Raw genomic sequence first — 18,588 nt, forward strand, 5'->3', positions numbered from 1 at the left:
CTTCATATACATCCATGTTTAAGTAAGATGATAAAAACTCTGCAACCTAAACGTCACAAGACTTTCTCATACAAACTAATTACAATGCCCATAAAGTTTTGGTTCTCCTGTAAAGTAGTCCTGAAACATGAAATCGGTTCACCAAAAACTGAGCAGAAACTAAAGTGTTAATTTAATATCTGTAAGTTCTGAATTTCAGTTAAGTCATTATGCAAATATCCCATAAAAAATCGTTTCATCAGAAATTAATTGACTTTTCTGCAGAAGTAAATATTATGTACCAAAAAACTGGTCAAAACAAAAGCGCCAACACATCCCAATCTTCAACAGAGGAAATTCTCTTCAAAATATGTTACTGGTTCTCAGTCAATAAATTGGTATTAAATTGTAACAAAACTAACATAATTCAATTTAAATCCTGTCCAAATTCAACCTCGCAAATTTCTAGCGCAATAATTAACAACAGATCCCTATTAGAAACAACGACAACCAAATTTCTTGGCTTAAAAATTGATAACGTGTTAAATTGGAAAAATCATATTAAAGAAATTATCCCCAAACTAAATTCAGCTTGTTTTGCTATTAGATCTATGCAAAAGATAGTAAATATCAATACCTTAAAAACAATATACTTTGCATATTTCCACTCGGTAATGAGTTTTAGAATAATTTTCTGGGGAAATTCCGCAGATAGTAACAGTATATTTCTATATTTCTATTACAAAAAAGAGTAATTAGAATAATAGTAGGTGCCAAATAGGGAATCTTGTAGGACTATTTTAAAAAAACTACAAATAATGCCCATGGCTTGTCAGTATATATTTTCATTAATAGTCTTCTTCGTATGTAATCGTCAAAACTTTGTAACTAATTCAACAGTTCATAGCATAAATACACTTCAAAAAATGACTTTCATACTCCATCGGCAAGTCTATCGTGCTATCAAAAAGGAGTGCGTTATATGGCAGTAAAAATTTTTAATAGCCTCCCTATCGATATAAAAAATGAAACTCAACACATAAGATTATTTAGGTCCAAAATTAAAGAAGTACCTATTTTCTCACGCCTTCTATTCTGTAGGTGAATTCATGACATTCAATAACACTTCATGAAATTGATACTAAAACTATGTGTTGTACTAGTAGACTATATTGTAAATCTCGTCTGTATATATATTTCATCTAGACTGTGACTATAAATTAAGACTTTATAATAGTATTAAGTTTTCTGACTTGTTCCATATTCTAGCTGTAAAGCAATGTATGAATACTATGGAATGTTAATAAATACAATACAATACAATATCGATACTCGTCCGCCGCTGGGCATGTCCAACCGTGAAACGGGAGGGTCCGGGTTCATATTGTGGCTGGGACAAGTTGAGGCTGGTCCACAATAAACTGGAAACGAGAACCAGAATGAGAATTAGAAACGGAGGACATGAAAGCGAAGATTTTTTATTTACAGTAAACTGAGAAAGGAAACGGCTATGCATATATCGATATGTATGTCAATAACGATAGGCCTATGTAAAGTCGATATTACGCATTCTGATGTTAAATGTGTATAATTGACCAACGAGATTCTCTCATGAGAACAAATCAGCAAACATAAACACAGGTAAACCAACTTCAGAATTTATGACACAGAATACAGTGGACTCTCCTAAGTTTGACTGAACAAAATTGAAATTTCAGTTCAATAAGGGTAGTGGGTGTGGCAGGCGAAATGAATACAAATTCTTACTGGTTATCCACCACGAATACAGTACTGTACTTGCATTTCCTGCCCGCCCCGAGACTTGTGTATGCGCATCTAGTACCACAGAGGGTTTCGACAATTCCGTCTCACAAACGGCACAACTCTCAAATAGAAGAAGAATTCATTAATTTAAAATCAGTCATTAAATATGGATGTCCTAATCAATAAAATATTCTGCTTTCCTTTAACAAAAGTATCACTACAAAACACAGAACCAATTCCCATTCAAATGGCAAACCCATTTCTTAGTGCCCGTATAGGGGCGTGTCTAATTCTCCTACATAAGCAGTCGAACTATGGGATGTCGAACTTAAGAGCTTCCACTGTATTAAAAAATTCAATTCTGGGCATATAGTATAGGCCTTCACATAGCATATATTGAAAGTGATTCTACTGAAATTCCAAGTTGCAAATGTACAAGCCTCATATTTATTTTTAATTTAATAATGCACCCAATACAGCACATTAAATCGTAAGTTTAGTACACAATAATGAATGACGGCATGCGTCACAGCAATGGCCATTGAGTACTCATTTTCACATTAGACAAGTTGATTTACTTATTACTTTGTTGATGTGCTTGTGTCTCCATTTAAGCTTATATTTATCTCATCTGCACTATTATAGTACTATATAATAAAAGTGGGTATCAGTAATAGCCTAATCTTTTAATTTTAGACTTCACAGATCTTCTTCTTCCGAGTTAGTTAGAAATGATGTATGAAGAAGAAATTATGTCAAGGCCTCCTTGCTACAAAATATACGACGATCAGATAGCTTCAATCATGGCAACAAAATGAGTCCATCAGGCTGTGATCGGAGACGAGAATGGCAAAGTTGAAACATGGTCAACCTGACGTTCCCGTTTCCGGGTCCGGAAAGCTTTTCGTTAATTGTGAATGCTCACATTTAAAAATATTTATTTAAAAAATTTTTCCGTTCTTGTTCCCGTACTGGTTCTTGTTTCCGGTTTATTGTGACTCAGCCTTTACCGAGGTTCACCCCCTCAACCACTTGAAGCAGAATCGCTGGGAAACTTTCGGCGTTAACCTCGGTTTCATTTCGCCTTCATTGATTTCAACTTCATCTATCATCTCCAGTAGTTTAAAGTCAACCAGGAGATGCAGCAGACGTGGTACCGTGATTCGCCTACAGATGTCATCTGTCTGGGGGAGCTACATAGATCCTAGGGAGGCGGAGAGGCTTTTTACAGCGGACTTCGGCAGGCCAGAGAGCTACCAATGTTGTATAATTCCCTCTGACAGATGGCACCGTGGTGAATCATGATATCTAAGGTGCTGCGATCTTCAGCAGGACATAGTACGTGATTTTGCGAACATGCCATCGATATGATGAGGCTCCAGAATATCAACAGGGACGTTCCTATTCACGCTGACTCCACAGACCTGGATGCCAGTAGCTGAATCGATAAGATGGAACCAAGGAATGAATCACGTACTCACAGGAATGCGGTCCTAAGAACTTCAACAATCCTCCATAATAAGGAAGTTGGCCACCGGCGTAGCTCAGTCGGCTGAGTCGCTTGCCTGCCGATCCGGATTTGCACTCGAACAAGGGTTCGATTCTCGCTTGGGTTGATTGTCTGGTTGGGTTTTTTTCTCGAAGTTTTCCCTAACCGTAAGGCGAATGTCAGGTAATCTATGGCGAAATTCTAGTCACTTTCCATTAATTAAAACACATTTGGACAAGTTAAAAGAAACTTTAAGTGCTCTCAGCTATGTTTTATTAAACTGATGTCTAGTCATTCGAAAATATCGTATATTCAAACCTTACTTATACGTAGTTCTTAGTTGTGCGTAATTAAAATCATTTCCTTCAGTTACATACAACTCAGATTTTAATATATAGTATGTTTCATTGTTCTAGTTCACCGAGAGACGGCGCTGATGTACGCCATGTATTCTGCGTCACTAACTCACATCGTGGCTCGCGCATGCGCAGATGGGAGTTTGAAGCGTTGCTGGTGCGCAGAACAGGAGAAACCAGAGGATACGCGGCGCATGTGGCGCTGGGGTATCTGCGGAGAGAACTACAACAACGGGCGGCGCTTCACGAGGCGCCTCTTCAGAAGGCGTAATGTACGCTCTGACAAACTTCTCTACGCCCTTGTGCGCCACGACACCAACGTCGGCATACAGGTAAATGAAGCAGAATTGGTATCGAAAAGGCACTATATACGCGTTAGCATTGCTATGATGGAAGTTTATCTGTGTGTTCACTGATAATAACTATAGCCAGCATACTATGAGTGTTAGAAGTCTGTTACAATACTTCATATATATTGAAGTAAGATTTCTGGCAACTGCGAACAAACCTAAACATACTGTAGTACATAAGACGTCTATATTTTCTTGGGGTTCGTTTAGAGAAATGAAAAGAAAAGGTAGTAAGATGATTTACAAAATAAATAAAATAATCTTACTAAGGATACTGTACATTAATATTGTATTTAGAAGCATAATCATTGAACATAAGAATAAAAAGAATGTTTTAGTAATTAAGTATAAAGTAAAAACCAATTGGTGCTATAAATGTCTCTGTTTTTGAGACAGAAGCTTCTCAAATCTGTATTCGATACAAAGTGATATTTTTAATTTCAAGCGTTTTCTCGCTTTTGTTTTGATGGCAATCATAGACAAGAAACTTATCTTACATAAATAAGAGCTTGCAAATGATATCAAAACTTTAATTTCTTCTTTTGCAAGTGCGAGAAATTCTTTCATTCTTTTGATACAAAACTAGTCTATGCTCTGCAATATATATATATATATATATATATATATATATATATATATATAGTTTCAACATTCCATCAGTAGATACAGACCCAGAAACAAAATTTGGGCCACCTGAATTTTCAAAATTTCGATTATAAATGAACTTTAAAAGTTCCGGTGGACATATCTTGCAACCCTGCATTAGTACGTATAGGAACGTTAAAGGCTAAAAAAAATACCTTCTTGAAACTCACCTTAGTCTTCTTTATTCTAGCACTACATTGTACTTATACATTAATCTGTACTGTGCACTTTACTGTGGAATCCCGGCCATTAGTCACTCAGCTGAGAGCGCTCCTTATATAATGGCAGTTGACTTGAATATGAACGTCAACATAATTATATGTCCAAATTGGAGTCAGGCCACTAAGGGAAATAACACTGGAGGAGGGGAGTTCGATCCGGTGCTGTGGATTGGACTTCGGCGTAGCTTAATGGTGAGAGCGCTTGGTACGTAGAACCAAGGAAATGGGTTCGATCCCCGGAGCCGGAGCGAATTTTTCTCCTCAAATATTAATTGTTACCATAACAGATATTATTCTGTAGGACCAAAAATAATAAAATCTTTAGTAGATTGTATTGATTGCCTGGTAGAATTGATTGATTGATTGATTGATTGATTGATTGACTAATTGGAGAAAACGGTGATAGATGTGCGGTAGGACAAATTTATTTATATCTCTACCTGGATAGATGAATGGACAAACGGCGGACGGAAGGATGATAGTGGATAGATGCACAGAGGAATGAGCGGGTGGTTTTCATATTAATGAATGGATGGTAATTAGTTGAGGGAGAAATAGACAATTGAGAAAATGCACGACAAGAGAATTATTTAAATTTGAAGGGTTCAGAGCCATAGTGGGCCAAGCGCCATTTATTAAAAACGGAGAAAGCAAGGGTTAAAGTTAAGTGAATACCATAGTTCAATAAAGATTGACATCTCATTTAGTTTTAATGTGTATACTTTATATTACTTGCTAGGCCTATATGTTTCCATTGAATTATGGTAATAACTTCATTTTAACCCTCGTTTTCTACGGTTCTAGTAAATGGCGCTTGGCCCACTATGGTTCTGAACCCTTCATTTGAGCCTATAGTCTTTGAGATTTCAATTTAATATAAAGAACTTTGCATACACGACATGCATTTAAAATTATCACTTGATTTATCAGCTGAAATTCCGGATATTGTAAGCAAGAGCATATAGCCTACTCGAAGAGCGGTGGTTAAGATCATTCGTACGAGATAGCGATGCAGCTATAAAATGACTTGTGAAGGTTAAGAGAACGATGAATGATGTGCCGAAGGACGAAGAATGTAGCGCTCGTGTGAATGATGGTAATGAAAGCGAAATGTTGTTGGTGGTGTAAGGGTCTTCCGAGAAAAAATTATAGGCGACACAACCGGTACATCGCATAGAAATACAGCCAGGAAAGCTATTCCACATTCTTATTTCGGTATGGACCATTATTCGCCACTCAACTATCTTAACCTGTTACATCTTGTGTCACCCGAACACATTATTATTTTCAACGCACACAACCATTTCCATCAATCTATGACATAAAGTGAATTTATTCTCCCTTCCTCCGTTCTCCGTGGATGGAGTATCAGAACTTAAAGGATGGATGTTTGTTTTGTGCAGAACGAAGACGCTCAGTAGATATACACCCACCATAACAAGTTTTATAGCCCATTCAATTCCATTCAGGCTACTACATCACCTTCATGTGCTTCTCGCCACCGTCTAGTCCCAGACGGACAGATAGACGGACAGACAGACGTGTCCAGTTTGCGTCCGAAGCTACGATAACAGCTGACAGCAGCAATCACATTCTTTTCTTCAAGAACTTTGCAGTTCCCACCACGCCATGGTTCTAAAACAAACAGTCAAGATGTCTTCAATTTATCTTGTCACTACGTATTCCATTTTTTCAAGCTTTCGTTCGAATATTTTTTACTTTTAAATCAAACGTTCTCAAGACTGTTTCCTTTCTGGACAAGTAAATACAAATGAAGCCAAGTCTATATAGCATTTATAGTGACCTCTGCTACCGCATGACGTCTCTAGACTCGACAGAAATAAAATCAAGTTCTCATGTTATAAAAACCTAAAATGTCAACAGGGACTCGACTTTAACAAGTTCGAGGTAATGCCACACTACATTAAACATACAAGCATGAATGATTTTGAAATTTTACGTTTCTTACAATTTATTATTACTCAAAATAAAGATGAAATTATATTTTCAAAGCAATGTGGTTGCTAGTCGTTTTCTGTTTTTCTCTCTATCTTTTTGTTACAAAGTTGTGCGCTTTTTAAGGGATAATTTCCGTTTATTGAATTTTACGAGTACAGATTAATCTATGTACTGTGTAAATATAATTTTGACTTTACGAATTCTTATTCAGTATCAGCATTTTTTTCAGTGGTTTATTTTACGACGTTTTATCAATATCTATGGTTATCTGGCGTCTGAATGTTGTGAAGGGTTCAGAGCCATAGTGAGCCAAGCGCCATTTATTAAAAACGGAGAAAGCAAGGGTTAAAGTTAAGTGAATACCATAGTTTAATGAAGATTGACATATTATTTAGTTTTAATGTGTATACTTTATATTACTAAAGTATATGATTATGTCTTTTGACCAGAAAATTGCACGAAATGGGAATATAAAAATTGGAGATTTATCGTTCGAAGAGGTGGAAAAATTCAAATATCTTGGAGCAACAGTAACAAATATAAATGACACTCGAGAGGAAATTAAACGCAGAATAAATATGGGAAATGCCTGTTATTATTTGGTTGAGAAGCTTTTGTCATCTAGTCTGCTGTCAAAAAACCTGAAAGTTAGAATTTATAAAACAGTTATATTCCCTGTTGTTCTGTATGGTTGTAAGACTTGGACTCTTACTTTGAGAGAGAAACAGAGATTAAGGGTGTTTGAGAATAAAGTTCTTAGGAAAATATTTGGGGCTAAGAGGGATGAAGTTACAGGAGAATGGAGAAAGTTACACGACGCAGAACTGCATGCATTGTATTCTTCACGTAACATAATTAGGAACATTAAATCCAGACGTTTAAGATGGGCAGGACATGTAGCACGTATGGGCGAATCCAGAAATGCATAGTTGGTAGACCGGAGGGAAAAAGACCTTTGGGGAGGCCGAGACGTAGATGGGAGTATAATATTAAAATGGATTTGAGGGAGGTGGGTTATGATGATAGAGACTGGATTAATCTTGCACAGGATAGAGACCAGTGGCGGGCTTATGTGAGGGCGGCAATGAACATTCGGGTACGTTAAAAGCCATTTGTAAGTAAGTAAGTATACTTTATGTTACTTGCTATATGTTTCCATTGAATTATGGTAATAACTTCATCTTAACCCTTGTTTTATACTGTTTTAGTACATGGCTCTTGGCCCACTTTGGTTCTGAATCCTTCATATGAAGGTGGTAATGCCAGCGAAATGAGGTCAGGGTCCAGCGCCGAAAGTTACTCAGCATTTGCACTTAATGGGTTAAGGAAAATCCCGGAAAAAGCATAAACCAGGTAACTTGTCCCAACCAGGGTTTGAACCCGGGCCTGCTCGTTTCACGATCAGACAGGCTACTCGTCATTCCATAACGTTGAACGTCTCGGTATTAATACTAAAAAAGTTTATTGATGAGTATATGAAGATTTCAAGTAAAGAGAAAGTTAAAAAATCGAGCGTGCAATTTACAGCCTTGCAATTGACGTTTGGCAATTCTGTTGTCAGACATTTTCCTCTCCCTGGCCACTAGATATCAATCAACTTGTTCTTTTTTTTTGGGGGGGGGGGCTTTGAAGCTACATTAAGAGAATAAATATTTCTAAAAGTTATTCTGCGAAAATCTGAAAGGTTGAAAATTTCAATTGACAACAAACTGCAGAGACGCCATTATATTTTCTAATACATTCTACTCACAGAACAGAAGAAGAATTGAAGACCTCGATGCAAAACCGATCAAGTTCAGAAATTACAATTTCACGAGAGATTAAAAAAAAATGTTCCACAAAAATTGAATATGCATTACTTTCAAACTGATTTTATACGATAATTTAGGAAATTAGTGGATTTTTTAATGTGGGTACCAATGTTCTTGTTAGTTCTCTTTCGTCCATAGATTTTTTTAAATGGTGAACTTGAATGTTTTTGTCCCGTAAATACAATAGATTTCTTTTGTCATGTTTGAACTTAATTTATTTCTTGTTTGAAAACAAATCTACGAAACGTACTTCAATCTCAGGTGAGTTCCCGTGGTTATTCAGTGCATATAATATATATTAACTTATATGTAATATATTTTCAAACAATTATTATTATTGTCCTATATTTTAAAGCTTAAGGTGTTTAGTGCAATCAATAAGAGTAAGCATATAATAGTTTTTTAACTTGGTTATTTAACGACGCCGTATTAACTATTGGGTTATTTAGTGTCAATGAAATTGGTGATAGCGAGATGATATTTGGCGAGAGAAGGTCGAGGATTCGCCACAGATTATCTGACATTTGTCTTACGGTTGGAGAGAACCTCGGAAAAATCCAATCAGGTAATCCGCCCAAACGGGAATCGAACCCGCACCCGAGTGTAACTCTGGATCACTAGGCAAACGTGCTACTAGTATCTGATCTTAGGGGACAAAAGCTATAGTTAAAATTGGTACAGAAATATAGGACTATAGGGAAAAAATATTGACCTACCTTCCATCTAGCGGGAAGATGTCTGTTTTTGAAGCAGATCAGTGAAACAGTCAAGGCTTTTCAACTGTAGAGACGTGACTAAAAGTCAGACTTGACGGATTCTTGCACAGAAGTGTGTAGCATATATTTATCTAGCCTATGCAGTGCATACTGAATGTCAATTTTGAAAGAAAAAAAAAAAGAGGAGCTTTACCGGTTTTTGCACCAAGTTTTTCGATTGTTGCGGATATCCAAATATTTCATTGTTATGCTCTTTTTATAACTATATTTGGATCTGCAAGAGCTGTATGTAGTTGTGTATGTTTTAGTTAAAGTAAATTTCTTCATTTTCGTCTCAAGAAACGTGCTTAAAATTTTAAATAAGAATCTCTCAAGTGTTAATAAAATAAGATTATAATTAATGAAATGAAACAATAAACTTGCATTCAAGTTGTTATAACCTACAATTTGGCTCTTTCCTGAAATTTTGTTTTTAAAATAAATCCTCGTAAGCTATCTATGAAAGTAGCGATTACATTACTAATAGACATGAAATAGTTTTATTACTGAACAATTTAAACATCCTCAATCAGTAAATAAATAATAAAGTGCAAAACAAAAATTCAGTGATTCTGCATTATTTTCGGAAAAATAGTTTTTCTGATAAATTGTCCCTTGTGACTTACGCTATCAAATTTTTGATGATTCCGTTACTAAGTTCATGGATTTCTGTAAGACTTATAATGATGGAGAAATGGTTTAAGGGGAGGTGGTACACCCTATCTCCGCAATGTTAAATTTGCTATCTTTATTCTAGATTTTCTCTAAAACTACCAATCCTAAGGCGATGAAATTTGGTACACTTATATATTGATGATTTCTGTATTGATTGACATTTTTGTAAATTGATCAGGACACATATACATTATATTTTAACCTGCCATGGTGTACCACCTCCCCTTAAGGGAACGCAAGGTGAAATTACTAAATCTTACAGTTTTCATTTTTTTTCTCAAAGTCCAAGGACACCAGAATAAAATTATGTGACACGTTTCCTTATTAAGATGCAATAAAGGGCAGGAATTTTTTTCAACATGATTTTCTTTAATTTTCGACATGTGGAACCATTTATATATAAATTAATTAAATTAATGTATAAGTGGTTCCACACGTCGAAAATTAAAGAAAATCACGTTGAAAAAAATTCCTGCCATTTATTTCATCTTAATAAGGAAACGTGTCACATAATTTTATTCTAGTGTCCTTGGTCTTTGAGAAAAAAAAATGAAAACTGTAAGATTTAGTAATTTTACCTATGCGTTCCCTTAAAAGCATAAAATATTTATATCATTTTAGAGTTGAAAGAATACTTGCTTTTCTTCTTTTAATGATGCTATGTGGTGAAAAGGCATAAATATCGAGAAGTTATGTTAATTCTATTTCAAACTATTTCTCTTCATTGTTCAAAGATTGATGGTAATTAACCAGTAGACTGAAGACTGCAATACATGAATAGTGACCTATTTTTTTATAACAGCTGAGGCTAACAGAGGGTAGGTGCAAATCTGATTTGATTATGAATGTTCTAGTTAAGTACTAAAAGTATCTTAATTTTTAACACAAAACATAACTAGGGAAAGAATATATTCACAAGATAAAGTCAGTAACCTAATCCAAGTACAATGATTCTATTCCTGTAAACTAAGCATTATTAGTTATAAATGCATATTTCTTGTTCAATTTTTTACATGTTACAGATATAGCGTTTTTATATCAAAAGATGTGAATTCATGCTGGCAATCAAAATCAACAAAAAAAAGGCTTTTTGTAAAAAAAGTCGGTTGTGGTATTTTTACAATAAACGATTCATTTATAATATTTTTCAGTATATAAAGTGAAGTGTAGCTAAATCAAATTACAGTATACAATACTCAAAGATCTCAAGTTATTGGTAGCGAAAATTTCGGTCTGTTTTCTTCTTATCCAATGCCCTTATCTTTCGTCAGTAGCAGAAATACCTCACAGAATAAACGCGATACTGATACGAGAGGTTACGAGTTCGAAATAGTTAATTTACCCTTTCTTGCCTACTTTTAACCATGTCATTATTCATTCTACGTTTTCAATTATACTTGTAATTTATCGACGATGTTTCACGCAAGTTTAAAATAATAGAAGACAAGTACTGCCTCTTTCTTAAATGATGCTTCTTACTGTAAGCGATAATATCTCTGCATTATTCTTACTCTTTGTGCATATCCAAAGGTAACTACGTTTCTGTTTCTTGGAGAGGAAGAACATGACATTGGAACCTTCAGGCACTCAACAGTCACTGTTTTCTTGTGTTCAGAGAAGTAGCTATGTTATTATACTGCAACTGCATTCGAGTTTGCTTTATCATAAGAGGGGAAATAGATGTTCCATCATGTTTGTTAGTAGATACATGTACATCTTCTTACCAGTTGTTAGTGAGTTAGGTGATCCCCGATAAGCCAACAGTGTTGAGATTGTATCGCCCATAGTAAGGCACTGCATTAGGAAGATAGTGGTACCTCTCTTCCCTGTTACTTTAAATATAGGCAGGCGTAACAGAAACACATCCATAAATATGGTGTCCGAAGTTTTGGTTGATCAGATTTTGATCTCTGACATGGAGGCTGGACTACAAACATCTTCCGAGATGTTGGCAGACATAGCTGCTACGTACAACATACGTATAACAATCGAAGAAACTAAAACTGTGGTCTTTGAGGGAAAGGATTTAAGAAGGGACAAAATAGTTATTCAGGATAAAGTAATTGAATAGATAAGATTCTTCAAGCATTTGAGTTATTTAATAACCAATGTGAAGAAACAGGAAATAGAAGTACTATCCAGCAGCATAAATGAATGGAGTCTTAAGGGAACGCATAGGTGACATTTTTAAATTCTACAGTTTTACCATAATGAGCTGAAATTTTTCCTAGATGTGCCTGTCCTAATGAATATATAGTGGTACAACTTTTTTTTTATCAGTTTAACCATATTTGAGATACAATTTTTTAAACATTATTTGAAATATATTTTATGAATGCTTTCATACGATGAAGGTAGAACAATTTCGCTTTTTAAAAATATGGTAGGAAAACTATACAACCCAAGACCTTTGGGACGACCTCCTAAACGATGGAAAGAAAGCTGGTCACCATTATCAGAATAGGCAACGTTGGAAAAGACAGGATTTAATCCTACAATAAGAAGAAGAAGAAGAAGAAGAAGAAGAAGAAAAATATACATTTTATCTGTTCTATATTTACTCGTACATAAAATGTCATATGATTTTGTTCAATTTTTGTTACTTTCAGAGATAAATTTTTTGAATGTGATAAATACTAATTGTATTTATTTATTTTTTTTTTGTAATTTATTCACACTTATCAGTTAATATAACTTATGAGATATAAAGAGTAGATAAAATTGATATGACACATATTTTTAGTTGTGTTTTCTGAGTATACGTTGAATATATGAAGCAAAATGCTTTAAAACTCCGGAATATGTATTATATGACTTTCTTGTGTTAAATTATATCGTACCTGGTTTACATGTTTCGACCTATTATGAGTCATCCTCAGAACTGGTCGTTGTTGGTCTTGACGCCTCTTGTTTTGTTTCCTGTGAGGGTGTGTTTGTGTGGTGTAATGTGGAGTCACATCTACAGAGACATCAACACAGACATGGAAATGTTACACATCCAACCAAAAAGCCAGAAACTAAACACACTAGAACAATATGAAATATACAGACACACAAAAACACACTCCAATGAAATTCTCAACACACAACTCAATTTCAGAATACACACACTCTTTGACTCCACATTACACCACACAAACACACCCTTACAGGAAACAAAACAAGACGCGCCAAGACCAACAACGACCAGTTCTGAGGATGACCCATAGTAGGTCGAAACATGAAAAGCAGATATGATAGAATTTAACACAAGGAAGTCATATAATACATATTCCGAAGTGATGTAGTGTTAAAAGTTGTGTAATCGAGATGTATACTTTAAAACTCCATCATGTGGAATATTTTACATATTGAGAAATGTGAAAATAAATAAATAAGTAAATAAATACTTTCGAGAAAAACAAATTTTAAATTATAACTAGTGTTTTCTACATCTGGCATACCTTGAATACTTTTAATAGTCACTAGGACGAAAATTAAACTAGATTTAGAATCTAGAGCGGGAAAGTGTACTTAATTAATAATATAAAAACAAAAAATCACTTTTTTTTTTAGTTTTTGGTCAAATTGCACCTAAGCCTTCCCTTAAGCAGAAAATTGTCCACCACTGTGGAGCGTGAAATCTTGGTTGGGACAAGTTACCTGATTGTCTCACAATCCATTAAGAGCAAATGCGGTATAACATAATTTTCGGCGCTGGACCCTGGACTCATTTCTTTGGCATTATTATCTCCATTTCACACAAACGCTAGATAACTATCGCAGTTGATAAAACATCGTAAAATGAAACAATTATAAATTCTCTACTGTATCTTGCGATAAATACTTTGTTACATATGTTTTCGTAGACGGGTTCATGATCAGCATGCACAACAAAGAGAACAACGGGATTACAAGAAGAACAAGGCTAATACAAGGAGAAGAAATGTGATTCAAGGAAAACAAGAGGAATAGAGAAAGAGAAAAGGAAATACGAGAACAATGGGTAGAAAATGGAACAAGGAGAAAAGGAGAACGAGGGAATACAAGGAGAACAAGGGAAATATAAGGAGAACAAGGAAAACATGAAAAACAAGAGGAGTAAAAGGGTAAAAGAGGAGAATAGAAGGAAAACAAGGAGAACATGAGCAAAAAAGAGGAATGCAAGGAGAAGAATCGAGAATACAAGGAGAACAAGAAAAAACATGGAAAACATGGAGTACGAGGTTAAAAGAGGAGAATAGGAGGAAAACAAGGATAACATGAGCAAAAAAGAGGAATGCAAGGAGAAGAATCGAGAATACAAGGAGAACAAGAAAAAACATGGAAAACAAGGAGTACGAAGATAAAAGAGGAGAATAGGAGGAAAACAAGGAGAACATGAGCAAAAAAAGGAATGCATGGAGAAATATAAGGAGAAAAAGGAAAAAAACATGGAAAACAAGAGGAGTACAATGGTAAAAGAGGAGAATATGAGGAAAACAAGGAGAACATGAGCAAAAAATAGGAATCCAAGGAAAAGAATGGAGAATACAAGGAGAACAAGGGAAATATAAGGATTACAAGGAAAAAACATGGGAAACAAGAGGAGTACAGGGTAAAAGCGGATAATAGAAGGAAAACAAGGAGAACATGAGCAAAAAAGAGGAATGCAAGGAGAAGAATGGAGAATACAAGGAGAACAAGAAAAAGGGGTATACAAGGAGAATGCAGTGAGAACAAGGGGAATGGGCAAATGCGTAGTTCAGGCGACAACGCATTCTTTGCTGATTAGGAGCTGCGGTCGGGCGTGAGTTCGATTCCTGCTTAGGGTATTACCTGGTAATTTCTGAGGTTTTCCTCAACTGTAAGACGAATGTCAGGTATTTGATGGCGAATCCTAGACCTCACCTCTCCAGATATCATCTCGTTATTACCAATTCCATCAACACTAAATAGACCCATAATAGTACCGTAATTGATAGAGCGTCAGTAAGTAATTAACTAAAATATATAAGAGTAATAGGAAGTGAAGAAGGGGAATACAAGGAGAACAAAGGAAATGGAAGGAGAGCAAGAGGAATACAAGGAGAACAAAGGAAATGGAAGGAGAGCAAGAGGAATACAATGAGGAAAAAGGGGAATATAAGGAGAAAAAATGGGATACAAGGAGAATAAGGGAAATAGGAGAACAAGAGGAATAGAATGAGGAAAAGGGGAATATAAGGAGAAAAGAGAGAATACAAGGAGAACAAGGGAAATAGAAGGGGAACAAGGGAAGTGGAATGATAACAAGAGGAATAGAATGAGGAAAAGGGGGGGAATATAAGGAGAACGAGAGGAAGCAAAGAGAATGAAGGGAAGACAAGTAGGACAAAGGGAAGAGGAGGAGGAGAATAAAGGGAAGGCAAATAGGACAAAAGTAAGTGGAAGAGAATCTCATGCATTTTCCGTGTAAATAAAAACCAATAAATGAAGAATTATCCATTACCAACCTAAGAACAGGCGTGAATAATGGGGTTTAATAATGACAACAGTATTAATTTTCCCAGCGAGCTACTATTTTCAGTGAAGATGATATAGGAATGTTTTAAGTCGCTATTCAATTCTTCCTTCTTGTGTGGAGATAATAAAATTAGCGTTCGTGATCTGTTTGACAGTAATGTATACAACAACCCTTTCACAACTGTCTTCCACTTTCTGCTGACTTAGATAACTTTTGTGTCTGTATGGATAGATGTTCCCGAAACTTTTAACATAAGAATGACGCACAATGCAACCCTTCCGGTGAGTGAGAGGTCGTGAGAGTTTCAATCAGAAGTTGTTTTCGATAGGGAGGCCAGTGCTTTCCCACACCGCGCGGTTCTTACATCTTGATACCGATAAGTCTCATCGCAGTCGTGAACTGAGCGGTCAGCTTGAGGGCTCATCAACTGGGGTTTCCGAGATCTAGAGTTCGATACCAGGAGTAACTATCTTATTTTTCTTCCTTTAGTAGGTTATTTATTTAACGGCGCTATTGCGCGGTTATCTAGTATCGATGAATTAGTGACGGACGGCATTTTGAATAATTTCAAGGGAAAAATTGTTCCGCGGCCGGATATCGATCCCGGGACCCTTCGCTTAGCGCACGAATGCTCTACCGACTGACAAGCAAACGTTCTGATGGGGGCAGATAAAAAAGTTAAATGTTTTTCTTCCACCATGTTAATAATGTCAAAAGAAGTGCTTATACAAATTTTGGCCACGCGATCGCAATTACGATGGCCGTAAAGAAATAAGTTCGCCAGGGGTCACTAACAGAAAAAAACACACAATTTCATTGGACAAATTTATTGAAACAGACACAGCAATTGTTGAGCTATTTTTCAACATATTTTTCATCGGAACTGAGACATTTCTCATATCATGGGATCAACAGAGAAAGATGTAGACGCAGTCAAACGCTGGTTCCGGTCTGAAGCGGCTGACTTCTACGACACAAAAATTGATCCCATGGTATAGCAAATGTGTCAATTCCAGTGGGGGATATGTTGACAAATAGCGCAAGAATTGCGGTACCTGTTTCAATAAATATTTCCATGCAATTGTGCTTTTTTCTAAAACGGCCCCAGGAAAAATCACTTTCTGGACGGCCTCGTAATTGCGGTCGAGTGGCCAAAATTTGTATAAGCACTTCTTCTTTTGACATTATTAACATGGTGGAAGAAAAAAATTTAACTTTTTTATCTGCCCCCATCAGAACGTTTGCTTGTGAGCTATCCCAGGAACTATACACGACACCGTCACAATTATACTCTTTATATCCATACAACTCAAATGGGCTGACAAGACGCCAAAAACCGAACTTTGAGTGCAAACAATTGTGTGACTTAAATTGAGGCTCTCTGTTAACGCACCTACAGTGACGAACACATAGTTTTAGTACTAAAAAAGTACCTCAACATTTTTTATCGATTTTCCTCCATTCTGCGTAATATGAATTCAACATTGAATACTCTTGAAACTAAAAAGAAATTGATACGAGTTGTCTTGAAAGTGCATTGGGCTGATAAATCTGTTATCTACTACTAACAACCTTCTGATCCATCTTCCTAAGAAGGGTTCACAACAGGAAGAAACTTGGTTGTGAGATCAAACTGCGTATGCGCAGACTTCTCATCCACTATCAGTGGATTTATTTTCGCGTACACATTCCAGATCAAATCAAGAAGTTCCCTTCGTGCTCCGGTTACACATCTTGCATATACTAAGGTTAGGTTTGGTTAGTTTAGGTTTTTATTAACCAAGTCCGCGCATGAACAGTTTGATCTCACAGCCAAATTCTTTCTGTCATGAGCCGCATGTAGCTTTCTGACGTAATGGCACTTCTGAAAATTTATCGCTAGGTGGCAGAATCATTACAGGTTCGCATAACCAACTTCTGCATTACAGAAAAGGGCTTGCAGTTGGTTTTGGCTGTAACGTAAAATAATAATTTAGTAAAGTGTACATGTTTATAAAACAGGGCAAACGGACATCCCGAAAAAGGAAAATAAGGAACAAAATCGTACATAACCTATTGCACGTCTGGCAACCCTATATAAGTTATTATATATGTTTGGTTTTAAGTGCATCGTTTATAAACTTCTTGAATTAACTTATTTGAACATAAACTCAAAATAAAACCATTGATTCTCAGTTATTTTGTTATTTCTTTGAAATGATTAGGAATTAAGTACCGGTATTATCACAATAGTATTTTACTTAATGAACGACATTCTCAATTTGAGACTATTCAACATGGTCGAATAATCGCTTAAAAACTTTATCTGGAGGCCTTTATCAGGGCCAGGGTTCTCTTGTATGTCTTAATTACACACAGAGTGAACCGCAATTATGTCATTAATTTCAGGTTGAGATATTTCAAACAAAAAAATGTTTAATACAATTTTGATCGTTTTTTCTTCCTTTTGGAGACAAAAATTATTTTATGTGAAACATTTCATACGTGTTTCGGGAAAGCCATTGATTTAATTCCCAATATGCTCAGTCAGTTTAAGAGAGCAGTGTATCATGATCAGGCTTAGGATCCGAGACAACTTAAGAATGGAGTGAAGTTACAGTGCAACGGAGTACAGATGGAGTCAGGTGGCGAGTTGAGTTTTGTTTACCTGTGCGTTAGTGTACAATCCGGTTCGTGATCAGAGGTATAGTATTTTTCCGTCTCCTTACGAAACGAACTCAGGCCATCACAGTGCATTTTCAACAGTTTTTCGAACTAGTTGCAAGTATGTAGTACATAGTTGTTCATTGTAACGCTAACGCCTTCAACGTCGCCATATTATGTTATTTAATTTTAGTGTTGTCCTTTAAATATACGGAAATTGATCCGAACAAATGCAACATTGAAAAATTCCTCTGCAGAACGAAAACTTACATTTCTTCGGATCAGATTTCTGCACATTTAAAGGATAAAACTAAATTATTTCAATCATTTATTATCATAATGGGCTACACTGCTAAGAAATTCTTCATATAAAACAGTTTTTATCTCGAAAAGAAAGTAAAAACGAACAAAATTATATTACACTTTTTTGTTTGAAATATCTCAAAGAACAACTCCCTGAAATTAAATGACATTACT

The 18,588-nt window shown here is 35.7% G+C and overlaps 1 protein-coding gene across 2 annotated transcripts in view; it reads left to right on the plus strand.

The window, feature by feature from the left end:
* Wnt4 (Wnt oncogene analog 4) overlaps positions 1-18,588 on the plus strand; it is a 254,529-nt gene that overhangs the window by 200,463 nt on the left and 35,478 nt on the right. For both annotated transcript variants that reach the window (XM_069841967.1, XM_069841966.1), the window contains one exon: positions 3,649-3,920. In XM_069841967.1, coding sequence (XP_069698068.1) covers positions 3,649-3,920 — 272 coding nt within the window. The remainder of the gene's footprint in view (positions 1-3,648; positions 3,921-18,588) is intronic.

The sequence above is a fragment of the Periplaneta americana genome, chromosome 12, assembly GCF_040183065.1.
Source record: "Periplaneta americana isolate PAMFEO1 chromosome 12, P.americana_PAMFEO1_priV1, whole genome shotgun sequence".
Lineage (NCBI taxonomy): Eukaryota > Metazoa > Arthropoda > Insecta > Blattodea > Blattidae > Periplaneta > Periplaneta americana.